This window comes from Micropterus salmoides, unplaced genomic scaffold (genome assembly GCF_014851395.1).
Source record: "Micropterus salmoides isolate LMB-PRFRI ecotype aquatic unplaced genomic scaffold, ASM1485139v1 Ms_hic_scaffold_2, whole genome shotgun sequence".
NCBI lineage: Eukaryota > Metazoa > Chordata > Actinopteri > Centrarchiformes > Centrarchidae > Micropterus > Micropterus salmoides.
Window position 1 is genome coordinate 8,283,270 of NW_024041150.1, and position 12,801 is coordinate 8,296,070.

General features: G+C 44.1%; 2 protein-coding genes across 2 annotated transcripts; both read left to right on the top strand.

Annotated features, from left to right (window-relative positions):
* Positions 1 to 1,121: 1,121 nt before the first annotated feature.
* LOC119911369 (visual system homeobox 1-like) lies at positions 1,122 to 5,639 on the top strand. Its single transcript, XM_038730247.1, has 5 exons — positions 1,122 to 1,613; positions 2,086 to 2,161; positions 2,740 to 2,863; positions 3,249 to 3,429; positions 4,299 to 5,639. The coding sequence occupies exons 1-5, from the start codon at positions 1,181 to 1,183 to the stop codon at positions 4,607 to 4,609; spliced, it is 1,125 nt and encodes a 374-aa protein (XP_038586175.1). The 5' UTR covers positions 1,122 to 1,180; the 3' UTR covers positions 4,610 to 5,639.
* A 1,282-nt stretch (positions 5,640 to 6,921) lies between these two features.
* Positions 6,922 to 12,352, top strand: LOC119911356 (zinc finger protein 155-like). Its single transcript, XM_038730224.1, has 5 exons — positions 6,922 to 7,145; positions 8,212 to 8,329; positions 8,455 to 8,510; positions 8,596 to 8,662; positions 10,411 to 12,352. The coding sequence occupies exons 1-5, from the start codon at positions 7,017 to 7,019 to the stop codon at positions 11,598 to 11,600; spliced, it is 1,560 nt and encodes a 519-aa protein (XP_038586152.1). The 5' UTR covers positions 6,922 to 7,016; the 3' UTR covers positions 11,601 to 12,352.
* Positions 12,353 to 12,801: the final 449 nt, after the last annotated feature.

Sequence of the window (12,801 nt, forward strand, 5' to 3'; positions counted from 1 at the left end):
TCAAGTCATTGAGTCAGAGCTCCTTTTTGCTTTTAATAGTTTATTTCTGCTTTTGTTATTTAATTTCCCACTTCTTGTTCTTATATTATATTATACATTATATATTATATATATTATAATACATTATTATATAAAAGTATATATTAGTATATGTGTCTGAGGTGGACAGGACTTTATTCTTCAGTGCATTTTAGTGGGAATTACTGAACATAGATTAATGATACAAAATATAATCATCACATAAACGATTATTTATTATTACAGGTTAAAATAAAACTTTATTGATCCCTTGGTGAAATGAACAGCCAGCAGAATATAACGTGGTTAAAAGCAGCTGCAGCATCAAAGTGATGAACGCATCAATAATTATAATCCAGTCATGTAATATGAATTATTATATATAAATATTATTCTAACATTTCATTTCGATGTACAACCTTATGTAGTATAATGATAAATAAAGTTCTTAAATTTTATTCTGCATAATGAGAACTTTGACTTCCACCACGATATACTACTATACTGTAATATTTTACTATTTATATAACAGGCTGTTCCACACAGGTACTGTCACACTTTTCAGCTGTTCTGAATACTTCATTCATCATTTAATAATATTTATTATTTTAACATTTAAAACAACATTAATCTACAGAATCAGATTAAATACCTGCTGAACAGAAACCTCTTTATTTATTATTATATTATTATTATTATTATTGTTGTTGTTATTGTTGTTGTTGTTATTATTATATATTATTATTATTATTATTATTATTATTATTATATTATTATTATTTGTTGTTGTTGTTGTTGTTGTTGTTGTTATTGTTGTTGTTATTCTATAGGCCTACTATGATGCGCGTGTCTTCGGCTCTGTATTGATCCGTATCGGGGCCGCGGGGGGTCACGTGTCTCCGCCTCTGATCAAAGATCAGCAGCAGGAATTAAAACCTCTTCGTTCCACTCAGAGAAAATCCAGATCGGATTGAGGGAAATTGGTGGCAATTAATCCTCCGGGATTGAGCGGGGCCCAGCGGGACCCTCCCCCCGCCGCAGAGCTCACTGCTGATTGGACGCTGCCGTGACCCCGAAGACCGGAGCCAGATAAAGGGAGCCCGCCACCCGGACTGTCCCGGTCTATCCTCCTCATCCTCACTCTAGAAGAGTCCAGTTCCTGATGAGCAGCATGACGGGCCGGGAAGAACTCTGCGAAGAGAAGCCCAAAGTCAAGATGTTATCTCCGGGCTTTGGGATCGACAAGTCCCGGCTGCACGGCTCCGGGTTCCGGTCCAAAGGCTTTGCCATCACCGACCTGCTGGGCCTGGAGTCGGACCTGCAGGTGCGGCAGCAGCCCGGCGGCCCCGCGGGGTCGGGACTGTCGGCGGCGGGATCCGGGCCCGGGTCGGAGCCGCAGGGGGTCGGAGGCGGTCTCGGCGGGTTCTCCTTCCCGGGCGGGTCTCTGCCGCTGGGCCTCGGGTTCCTGTGCAGCCTGGCGGCCCAGCAGCCCGCCGGGGCGCCCTGCTTCCTGCCGGGACACCTGCCGCTGCTGCAGGCCCGGGCCGACAGCCACTACATGCAGAACCTGGAGGCCCAGAGGGACGCTTATTCCGGTACGGCTCGGGTCCACGAACCTTTCTATTGTTCCGGAGGGTTTTGGTTTCGCAGCGGAGCTTTAACTTCTGAAACGGGTTCCTCTTTTTGTGGAGAACAGGTTCCTTCTGGTTTTTATTTGGCTTTTATGTTTAATCTGGATCTGGTCTCTCAGGTTCGCCTGAGTTCGGCTCTGCTCGGGTTTCAGATTCAGCTTCGTTTCTGTGAAACAGGAGCTTCAGGGTTTTGTTTTTTAAAGTCGTTTCCGTTCAGATTAATTTATTGATCAGGATCAGAAAGTCTCATCCTGAGTCGGAGGATTTTAACTGTTGTTTAAATTCACAGATTAAATCGAAACTTTTTTAATTAGCGGCCTGAATGAATGTTTGTAACTAAAAGAAAAACAGGAATCCTCCACTTTAATTATTAATCATATTTATTTCTTTGGTTTCCCGCGCGAGGATGAGCTAACAGCTGTTTGTCCTCCCGCAGATGAAGAATGTCTCTCCGACCGCAACGACTCCAAAAGCTCCGCGAGCTCTCAGAAGAGGAAGAAGAGGCGGCACAGGTGAGGCCGATCGATCACCTGCTGCCTTACACGATATTCATTTATTGTTTCTGGATTTATAAACACTTTTATTTCTGATCACTCAATTTTTTATAGTAAGAAATGTTTCTTAATATGAAAATATTTTAACTGAATCAGAATCAGAAATACTTTATTGATCCCGGATCGAAAATTGTTGTTGACTTTTAATCAATGCATTTAAGAAATAGAAATAATAATAAAAATGTTATATAATAATAATATTATAATAGTAATAAAAGCAAGTGAGAAAGTATCATTAAAGGCGAAAAGAAACACAGATGGAAGATGAAGATGGAATAAATAACAAACACTTCAAAAATATATAATTAAATGTTTGTTTTAAGTTAAACTTTGGTTTTAAATAAAGTCACACTAACAAACAATAATTGTGTTGAAGAAATGTAAACGTGTTTTAGAGTTTGAGGAAATAAAATGACATTTTAAACCAGTGAATCTGCAGCTATGTTTATTACATAAAGTTTGAAGGGAGAAGATATTTCTGCAGTTAAAGGTCAGCGTGCTACTTCCTGTCGGTCTCACGCTGCTGTTTCCTGCAGGACGGTGTTCACGTCCCACCAGCTGGAGGAGCTGGAGAAAGCTTTCCACGAAGCTCATTACCCCGACGTCTACGCCCGAGAGATGCTGGCCATGAAGACGGAGCTGCCCGAGGACAGAATACAGGTGGGACATCGTCAGTACACAGCTGACCAGAGATTTACACACCAGACTCTTCATAAAAACATAATAAAAGTTTAATTTGGTTTCTTAATCCTATTTTTATTCAAATTTTTAAATAAACAAAAACTTCCTGGGGAAAAAAGAAAGTTTCAAAACAACAAATGTCTCCTAAAAACTACACTGACTTGCCACTAAATGGTTTTCCCAAATATGTTGGAAGTGGTTCCCAACATGGGGCTCAGGAACCCTCCAGTGGGTCAACAGAGACACTTGATGGGTCATAGGATGATTTCTGGGAGGGACAAAAGAAAAACTCACTTACAGACGGATTAAACTTTTTTTCCAGGCCTGGTTATGAGATTTTATATGTTATCACATTTTATTCCAGGTGTGGTTCCAGAACCGGCGTGCGAAGTGGCGAAAGCGTGAGAAGTGTTGGGGTCGCAGCAGCGTCATGGCGGAGTACGGCTTGTACGGCGCGATGGTGCGTCACTCCATCCCGCTGCCGGAGTCCATCCTCAACTCCGCCAAGAACGGCATGATGGGATCCTGCGCGCCCTGGCTGCTCGGTGAGCCGCATACACGTCAGTGCCACGCACATGCACCACACCACGCATCCACACACACTGAACACACGCCGAACACACGCCGAACACACGCCGCAGCTTAAACAACACCAACATCTTCATCAGTCAACACACCTGTGTCACAGCTAGAAGAAATCTGTAAGGGGAGTTTGGGTAGGCCTATATATTTATCATATATCATAATTAAGATGAAAGTGATCAGCAGTCAGTACCAGCAGACATCAGCATTACTGAGTTTAGTTTCATCATCACTTCAGTAAACCAGGCTGCAGATCCCTAAATATTTCTCAGGTGGAGATTAGTTGTTATAAATATTTACGTCCTCTAAATGCAGGTGGAGCTGTTGTTAGCTAACGTTAGCATGCTAATATCTGAGCCGTTTGGAGTAAAACAAGTTATATGAAGATAAGTGCTGAAGATCACATTTCAGTAAAATTTTAAAAAAGTTACTGTGTGGCTAACAACAGTTAGCTTAGCATAATCAGGTATTTCCCTCTCATTATAAACTGTATGAACTCTGAAACACAGATTTCTCTTCGTGTATACAGACAGAAATAAGATTAAACAAAGTTTTATCTTTTAGCCTCTAAAACTGTCATGTTTGGAAGCTATGCTAGCTCATGACGCTACAATGACTTCCTGTTTACATAGTTGGTTGGTTGCTCTTGACTGGACAGATTTACACACCATTAAAGTCTTCACTGGCTGAGACGTTTTAGTGGTGCAACCTGATTTAGTTTAGGGGGGAGTTAGCCTTTATGACATTAGCCACTTCTAGAATCTCTTCAGCACATTTTTAAAAAATAATAATAATGTTTCTGAATCAGACTGAACTGAATCTGTCCTCACAGGAATGCACAAGAAGTCCATAGAGATGTCCAAAAAGTGTTCAAGCCCTCCACAGTCAGACTCAACCCGCGGCGACTCGTTCTGCGACGCCCCCCGAGGCTCGCCACTGCCGCCCCGTCGCTCTGAGCCAGCACATGAGGTTGGGGAGGAAGAGGAAGAGCTGCTGGAGATGGAGGATGAGGAGGTGGAGGAGGAGGTGGCCATCGACCTCTCCAGCTCCTCCAAACAGCAGCAACAGGAGGCCGGAGGCTCGATAAGGTCCGCCTCCTCGCCCCGGCGGCAGAGCGGCTGTGAGTCGGACGAACACAGCTGAAGGTTGGAGGAGTCAAACACGGTGGCAACTGTTCAGTGATGGCAGTAGGAGCGCAGGGACGTGATTGGCTCTTCTTTCAGGGATCACAAGAACAGCCAATGAGCAAACAGCCGTGACGTCAATTGTTACTATGCAAATTACCACATAAAGCTTTAAGGATGAATAGCTTAATGCTAGCTAGCCTTTGGCTAATGTTTTAATATGCTTACAAAGTTTGCAGTTAATTTAAAATGTAACATTAGAGAACTAATATTTTAGCATGCTAATAAATGTTAGCATCAATAATTCATTAACTAATGTGCTGATAAATATAAACTGTGTTAGCAATGTTGTTGCAACATGAGGATGTGAAATCACTTACTACAATATTCTATGATGCTAACAAAACATACTAATAATTTACAGTCAATTCAATTAATCGTTTAATTTAAGTAGTATTACACTAAAAATCTCTATTTTGGACTACCATTTTATTTTTAATATAATAAGATATGTTAGCATGCTAAAATATTAGCTCACGGTTATCATTTTACAATGTAACAAACTTTTACAGGTATAATATTATTGTTAATAATATAATACTGTTCCTAACATGCTAGTAAATGCTAGTATGCTAAGCTAGTAGCCTGTGGGTAATATTTTTATCACGCTAACAAACATTAATAATGTAAAATGTAATATGTGTGCTGGGATATCTGTGGGCAATATGATAACAAGTATTAACTGGTAGTTGTCAAAGATTGATTAGCGTGTTAGCAAGCTAACGACCATCAGGACGTTTCAGGCTGATGGTAGTTTTGGGAAAAAAGTACTTTTATGATTTTTTTATCCAGGGATTTTTAAACAATGATGCACAATCTATTTATAAATTTACGTCTGCTAGAAAACGCTCTGTGCTCCCAGGATGCAAACAAGCTATCGTGACGTGGAAACGCCGCCACAATCAGATCGACCTTGAGGAATCGGACTGAGTCTTTTCTAAAAGACGTGTGAACTGTTTGAGGAGGATGTAAATGTCTCTGTCTGTGTGTTTATCATTATTGTACTGAGAGTATGTTTTATATCCTTGTTTTTTTGGAAAAGAAGAGGCTATTTAAGAATGTGTGATTCCTGTTTGTTTCTGTGTGTTTTATAGTTTGACTGTCTGTCAAACTGCCTGAATGAATGTAATTTAAACGTATTATTTAAAAAAAGGCTGTTTATTATTATCACGTGTATGTACAGAAGCAGGTTCAGCAGGTTGGGGAATAAAAAACAAAGTATTTTTGGAATCACTGGGGTCTATTTTTGGTCATTCAAGGCAGTTTTACATTTACATTTAATTAACATTTGATTCATCACAATGAATGAGCACTAATTAAACTTTATAACACATTGAACACCTCTGTTTCCCCAAAATTCAGATTTTTCAGGAAGACTTAGTTCGGTTTAGACGTTAGTTAGAGAACATTATACACATACAGAGGTCCCATTTTCCTTTTCATATTTGAAAATGTTTTATTACTGCTGAAAATGAAAACTAAACTGACAACTAATTATTTTGCGTACTGCCGTAATAAATGTTGACTTTTAATTTGACTGAAAAAATATGCAACGTAATTTGAATGAAATTAATGTGCAAACTGGACTTGGAATTTGAATCATAACTCTTTGCTTTTCGTTGATTAATATCAAATCAAATTTATAACTTCATTTGTTTACTTTGGCAGATTTAGTTGTAGTCAGTAGGAACGGTATTTAAGATATATCTCAGTCTTACTTTACAATTAGATGTCTGAAATTGTAGTATAATATATTAAGTTTAATAATTACTAAAATAAAGATGGATCACAATTATTTAATAATAAGACAGATAAAGTCATAATTTATTTTTTTAAAAATTTTAAAAATAAGTTTAAAAACAAGTTTTACTAATAAACGTTAGCTTTTTGGCCCAAATGTTTTCTCCACGTTTGTCCAATTTTATTAATACAAAAAAAATGTAAAAGACATTTAAAAAATGAAAAACCAATATAAAAAGTTTTTTTCAGATATTTATTGAAATTATAAACACAAAACAATCAATATAAGAAGAGAAACTACATAAATTAAAACAAAGGAAGGAATAAAAAGAGTAACGTGTATTCAAAATAAAATATCAACTTTGTCACAGTTATAGTCTTGACTGCCTTCTTGTTCTTAATGTTTTTCATCGTCTCTATATTGATGCAGTTTTTGGAGGAAATGTCCAAATTGTGGTTTGGAGTCGGTCCATTTTTTCTTGTGGGACAAAAACTAAAGTTCCAACAGCGGGCGTAAGCGGAAGTAAGCCATTAGCCGTGGGACAAGACACCGCGTCACTTCCTGTGTCGCATTAGCCGGTTTGGTTGCTAAGCTAACAGGCTGCTAAGTACACGAAGTCGTTAACATGGCGGATTTAGTGAGTTTTAAAAACGAGGTCACGCTCGTCGTGAATAACCTCGCCAAGGCGGTGCTGACGGAGGTTCTTACCGCGGCGGAGAAAGTCTCTCTGAACAAACAGAGTCCCGAAGCGGAGGTAAGCTAACGGCGGCTAACTGGAGCTAACGGCTAACTGGAGCTAACGGCTAACGCTACGTTAACCGTTTCGGTTCCAGGGGCTTCCGGAGCGCTCAGACTTACACCAAACTCCATCTAAAAATCTTCTCTTTAAGCGTTTTCAGTTAACAGTCAGTTGTTCCAGATTATAAACTTAGTTCGGTGAATTAAAAGAGACAAAAGTATTTTTGTTCCAGCCGCTCGCCTTCTGTCAGTGCGAAGCTGCTGCCTGCAGGGCCTGCAGCTTCAGACATGGCAGCTTCAACACGCTGAAATCTACCAACATCAGAGTGTGTGCAGCTAATCAATATAAAATCAGTTTGAGTCACTTTCAGGCAGAAGCTCTGATCAGTATTCAATTCAGTTTTATTTATAAAGAGCAGGTCTAGACCGAACTCTATTTACAGAAGCCCAACAGTTCCCACCAAGAGCAGCACTAGGAGACAGTATCCTTGTATCTAATGCAGTCTGTCCAATGGGAATGTTCCTTTTCTCTTTCACACTATTTATAAATAAATTATCTTAAAACAAGTGGGGTTTTGATTGTTGGACAAAACAGGACATTTGAAGATGTTTTATTTTACTGTTTTGTGTCCTTTTATAGATTAAAATGATTTAAAACTTCTGTTAATAGAAAAACAACAGATTCATTGATAAACAAAGTAATCGTTGCTCGCAGCCCTACATGAAACTGATATTTTAAAAAATAATACAGTATAATATATTGGTGAAGTCGTCTTAATTTGGTCAAAGTGCCGTCACAGCCACATTAAATAACTTTAATAATCTATATAATAAATGTTTATCTGAGTGAAGTTGTGTTAAAAACCTTTGAGACCCGGGTTACTCGTGGAAACGCCCTCCTGCCTGCTGCGTGTGATGAGCAGCATGTTGTAAACTTGACTTAATCTTTACGTTGTACCACTAAAGTTTTACAGTCTGTTGGTTAAAGGGGCTGAAGTGTTCGCCTCACCACCGTTAAACGTACCGATATCTGAATGGAGTTTGGTTTGCTGACTAAGTGATGGTTGTTGTGGTCGTCTCAGGAGAAGCTCGGCGCTCTGGTCGACGCTCTGTGTGTTGAAGCTGTGGATAAAATCCTGAAGATGGTCGAGGAGGCGGCCGTGCAGAGAGACCTGAAGGATCCACCTGAGACCACAGAAGGTGACACAAAGCCCCTTTCACACAGGGACTCTAGAGACCCAAACCAGGATCTGGGTCAGTCTGATTTGCTACAGTCGTATGATGATCTGAAGCTGTGATGTCACCGAGTGTTTCCTGTGTTTCAGGTGACGGCGGCGGCGAGCGCCCCCCCACAGAGCAGACCTACATGCTGGTTTACAGGGTCAGTGAGTGACAGCATGCTGATAGCAGAGCTCCTCCTGAGACCTGAACACACTGAACACCGGCCCCTGTTTTCTCTTTTGTAGAACGCCGCCGCCGACCCCGAGTGTGTGCTGCTGCCGCTGCAGAGCGAGGCTAATGCTAATGCTAACGGTGAGTTGGTCTGAATGAGCCAACAGTCCTGCACTGTGAGATGGTGGTCATCGCTAACTCCTGTCCGATAGAACAGAAACTCTTTGTTAGATCTAACACGCCAGATGTGTGTTTACAGCGTGTGGCGCCACCCAGACGTGGACCTAAACTTTAACTAAGCTTTGACTGAAGAGGTTTAGGGCACCAAAGAACTTCACATCACTAGTTGTCAAAGTGGGGTCCAGGGACCCCCAGGGGTCCTTGAGGGTGTTCCAAGGGTCCCCATCAAGAAGGGGAATCATTTATTATAATTCCATCCAGAAGTGACACAATGACAGAACAGATGCCTACTTGATGAGGTACCCTGGGACAAAATCTTATTGAACGGGGCCCCGTTCTAATTTATGTCAGTTTATGGTCGTTGATGTGAACGCTGACTGGTTTGCAGATCGTTGCCACTGTGTTGTTGTGATTATGGCGTCAGCTGCAGCAGCTGCTGTCTGCAAGGCTGGTTCACATCAGTAAATGAACATTATATCGTCCTTCTGCTCCTCTGTTTGAGGAGAGACCAAAGACCAAAGAGTTGAGCTCTTTCTAAAGACGAGCTGTCGCAGGAGGTTTAGAATCCCGTCCTCATTTCAGTGCATTAGTTTCCTTCCAGTTTACACGGGAACCTGTACATGGGTGGGGGGGTCGTTCGCAGCTAAGACAACATTTACCCGTTACCTACAGAGTCCACTCCACAGACTGTGTATCATAAATGTATATACTCAGCACGATATACTCTGGCTCTGCCTAACCAATCGTCACTGCTACTGTCTCGACCCAACAGCCAATCAGAGGCAGCGTAGGAGAGGTTTTTTTCAAGTCCGCTACACTGCGGAGTCTGAACACACCGAACGAGCTGTCCGTCGTCACCTTGGAACGCAAACCTGAAGTAAGCCAGCGTACGATGTTAACTGTCAGATAGTCGTGTTGGCGGTTTAATAACTCAGCCCGCTGTCATTAGCCAGTAATGTCAGCTGAGCTAATCGCTCATAAATGGAGACCAGCGGCAGAAATCTGGAGGTAGTTTAACATCAACAGGATGAAACGTGTCGGACTCCGTCAGTTTATGAAAGCGTTTGTTAAGAATGGTTTGAAGAAGAGCTTGCAACATGAAATGTTAATTAAATGGAAGTGCTTTGTAAAAGGTTTCTTTGCACTTATTTATTTATTTATTTAAGATAAAACAAGCTCCGGATCCTGAAATGACCCAGAACGCGCAGCAGCAGTCAGAAACTTTAACAGCTTCTCACAGTTTTCTCTCTGTGAACGTGACAAAAGAGGAGCAAAGACCGAGCGTGCTTTCACACCTGCCTCATGTAGCTCGTTGAATCGCACTAGAGTTCGTTTCCCCCTCGGTGCGGCTCGTTTGGGCACCAAAAGCGACCAAACAAGCGAGACCTCCTTGAAGAGGTTCAAACGAACTCTGGTGCGGGTCGCTTGTGGTGTGAAAGCAAACGAACCAACCTCAGGAGTTTATGACGGCAGAGATGTGAGCTGAGCTTTATTTCCAAAGCTGAACCTCTGCTGACAGCGACACGTGTTCGCAATCTCAGAACTGATCTGTGTAGTTTCTGAAAATCATTTGGGAACGTAAACTTGTCAGCGCGGGTTTTTCCCTTCGTCGTTTTTCAGCCCTGATCGGTTTACCCTCATTAATTATTCGTGTGGTTTCATTCATTGTGACGCTGACCTTCAATAACCTCCTTGTTCTCATGTTGCAGGTGAAAATAAATCCAGTCATGCGGCGGGTGAAGCCACAACTCTGCACAGCGAGCGCCACTCCCCCTCCCCTCCCCCGCAGGCCGACGTCCCCGACCACGAGTACGCTCGGCCGTCCTCGCCGCCGCCGGCTGAGGGCGGGGCCTCTGCAGCACGCAGCAGGAGACAGCGCTGCAGCCGGCGGAAAAAAGACCCGGGTGCGCCTCCGAGCGCAGAAACTCTCCAGCCGTGCTCGCAGTGCGCCATGCTGTTTCCAAACGCAGAGCGTCTCCACGACCACCAGAAGAAGGCTCACCCGGCGTGCTCGGTGTGCGGGGCGCCGTTCACCGGCATCCTGAGGCTCCGCGAGCACGAGATCAAAGAGCACGGGCTGCTGCCGTACACCTGCGACTACTGCCCCAAGAGGTTCAACCACAAAACTCACCGCGACCTGCACGTGAAGGCGCGGCACACCGGCGAGAAGAGCTGCCACTGCGACATCTGCGGGAAGGGCTACTCCTGCGTCAGCGTGCTGAAGACGCACAGGGCCACCCACTTCGAGAAGACGTTCACCTGCGACGTCTGCGGGAAGAGCTTCTACCACGCCTGCCACCTGACGCGCCACAAGCTGGTGCACCAGGAGGTGCGACCGTACCGCTGCTCCACCTGCGGGAAGGGCTTCACGCAGGCCGCCAACCTGCGCAGCCACCAGGCCATCCACACCGGAGAGAGGCAGCTCTGCTCCGTCTGCGGCAAGAGCTACCGCTGCCTGAGGAACCACGTCATCAGCAAACACTCGCACGAGCTCCCCGCCGACGAGCTGCCCGCCAGAGACGCCATCATCACCTGCCAGGTCTGCGGCAAGAAGTTCCCCAACCCGTCGCAGTTCAAGGTTCACCAGAGGAGCCACACGGGGGAGAAGCCGTTCCACTGCGACATCTGCGGGAAGAGCTACCGGCTGAAGGAGCTGCTGAGGGACCACAGGTACACCCACACCGGGGAGAAGCCCTACAGGTGCCCCCTCTGCTCCAAGACCTTCAACCTGGCCACCAGCTTCATGAGGCACCGCAGCATCCACACCGGGGAGACGCCGTACAGCTGCCTGGACTGCGGGAAACACTTCCGCCTGCTCACCTTCCTGAAGGCTCACCTGCAGACCAAAGCTCACCTGAAGCAGACGCAGACTGTCCCCTCGGACCCCGAGCAGGTCTGATCAGGGCTTCAGCCGGCCCTTCCCTCCGCTGGAGACAGCGATCAGCCTCCTCTGTGGGGACTCAGGGGTCCAGCGTCGGGTCTGGGGGAAGCTTTTCTTCGTGCTTTGTGGAGCGTCGGCCTGCTGGAGCCTTAAAATGTCCCGTCACTGGATCCAGACCAGGAAGACCAGCTCGTTTATACAGCGACGTGGCCTCGGGTCCCAGATTGACCGCGGTCAGAGGCGAGGTGTTGAAGGACGAGGTTCAGTCGGGTCGAGCTTCTGCTGCGGCGTCTCAGGCTCCAGGACCTCCGGAGTCCAGCTGGGCCGGTCGAACCTCAGGCTGCCGAGTGTCCCTGCAGCAGAGACACGAACGGGATCGGATGTTGTGGTGGTTTGGATCAGCAGATTATCAGTCGGAGACAAGCGGCCTCATTAGAAGTCATAAAGGTGATTAAACACAAAGGTGGGATTAACGTCGTATACATCCTCTGGATTACAGGCCGCCATGTTCTGACAGCAGCAAAGTGGGAATTATGTGCAGATTAAAGCCTCTGATGAAAACAACAGCAGATCTGAGGTCAGAGGTCACGGAGCCACAGCAGCACCGGTTCTGACCGGAAACAGGTTCCAGCGCCCGATCCTCTGTGTGGAAACAGCATCTGGGACTGCTGCTCGCACGATCTGTGTGGCAACCCGAGTCCGTCCGTCTGTCTGCAGATCTGCAGCAACAGAAATCTGGAAACGTGTTCAATAAAACAAACAGCAGCGACTCCGTTTGTTGTTTCTGTCATTTTAAATGTGTCCCAGTAATGAAATGATCAGCGAGGAGTAAAAACACAGATACTCTTACCTGATATTACTACACAAAAAAGTTCTGCTCGAGTCAAAGTACAAAAGTACCTGCTTTTAAAATATGTAAGCATGAAAAGTACACAGTACTATTAGTCTCTGTGTGTCGGGGGTGTCAGTCTTCTGATGTACCAGCTGTACTTTAGATTTAATTTATAACAGAACATCAGATTTATAAACTCTTCATGTGTTTGTGTGTAAAAATCTGACTAAATATAGAAGTAGAAAGTGGCATGAAAAGAAAATACTCAAATACAAGTACCTCAAATGTGTACTTGCGTACAGTACTTGAGTATTTGTGCCTAGGTACTGTCCACCACTGTAAATGATAATGGTCATTATGATGCAGTATCACTTCAGATATCTGACT

Coding starts and splice junctions, on each gene's coding strand:
- LOC119911369 (XM_038730247.1), top strand. CDS start 1,181: ATGAGCAGCATGACGGGCCGGGAAGAACTCTGCGAAGAGAAGCCCAAA. Junction 2,162..2,739: donor AGGAAGAAGAGGCGGCACAG/GTGAGGCCGATC, acceptor TGTTTCCTGCAG/GACGGTGTTCACGTCCCACC. Junction 3,430..4,298: donor CTGCGCGCCCTGGCTGCTCG/GTGAGCCGCATA, acceptor CTGTCCTCACAG/GAATGCACAAGAAGTCCATA.
- LOC119911356 (XM_038730224.1), top strand. CDS start 7,017: ATGGCGGATTTAGTGAGTTTTAAAAACGAGGTCACGCTCGTCGTGAAT. Junction 8,330..8,454: donor TCCACCTGAGACCACAGAAG/GTGACACAAAGC, acceptor CCTGTGTTTCAG/GTGACGGCGGCGGCGAGCGC. Junction 8,663..10,410: donor GGCTAATGCTAATGCTAACG/GTGAGTTGGTCT, acceptor CTCATGTTGCAG/GTGAAAATAAATCCAGTCAT.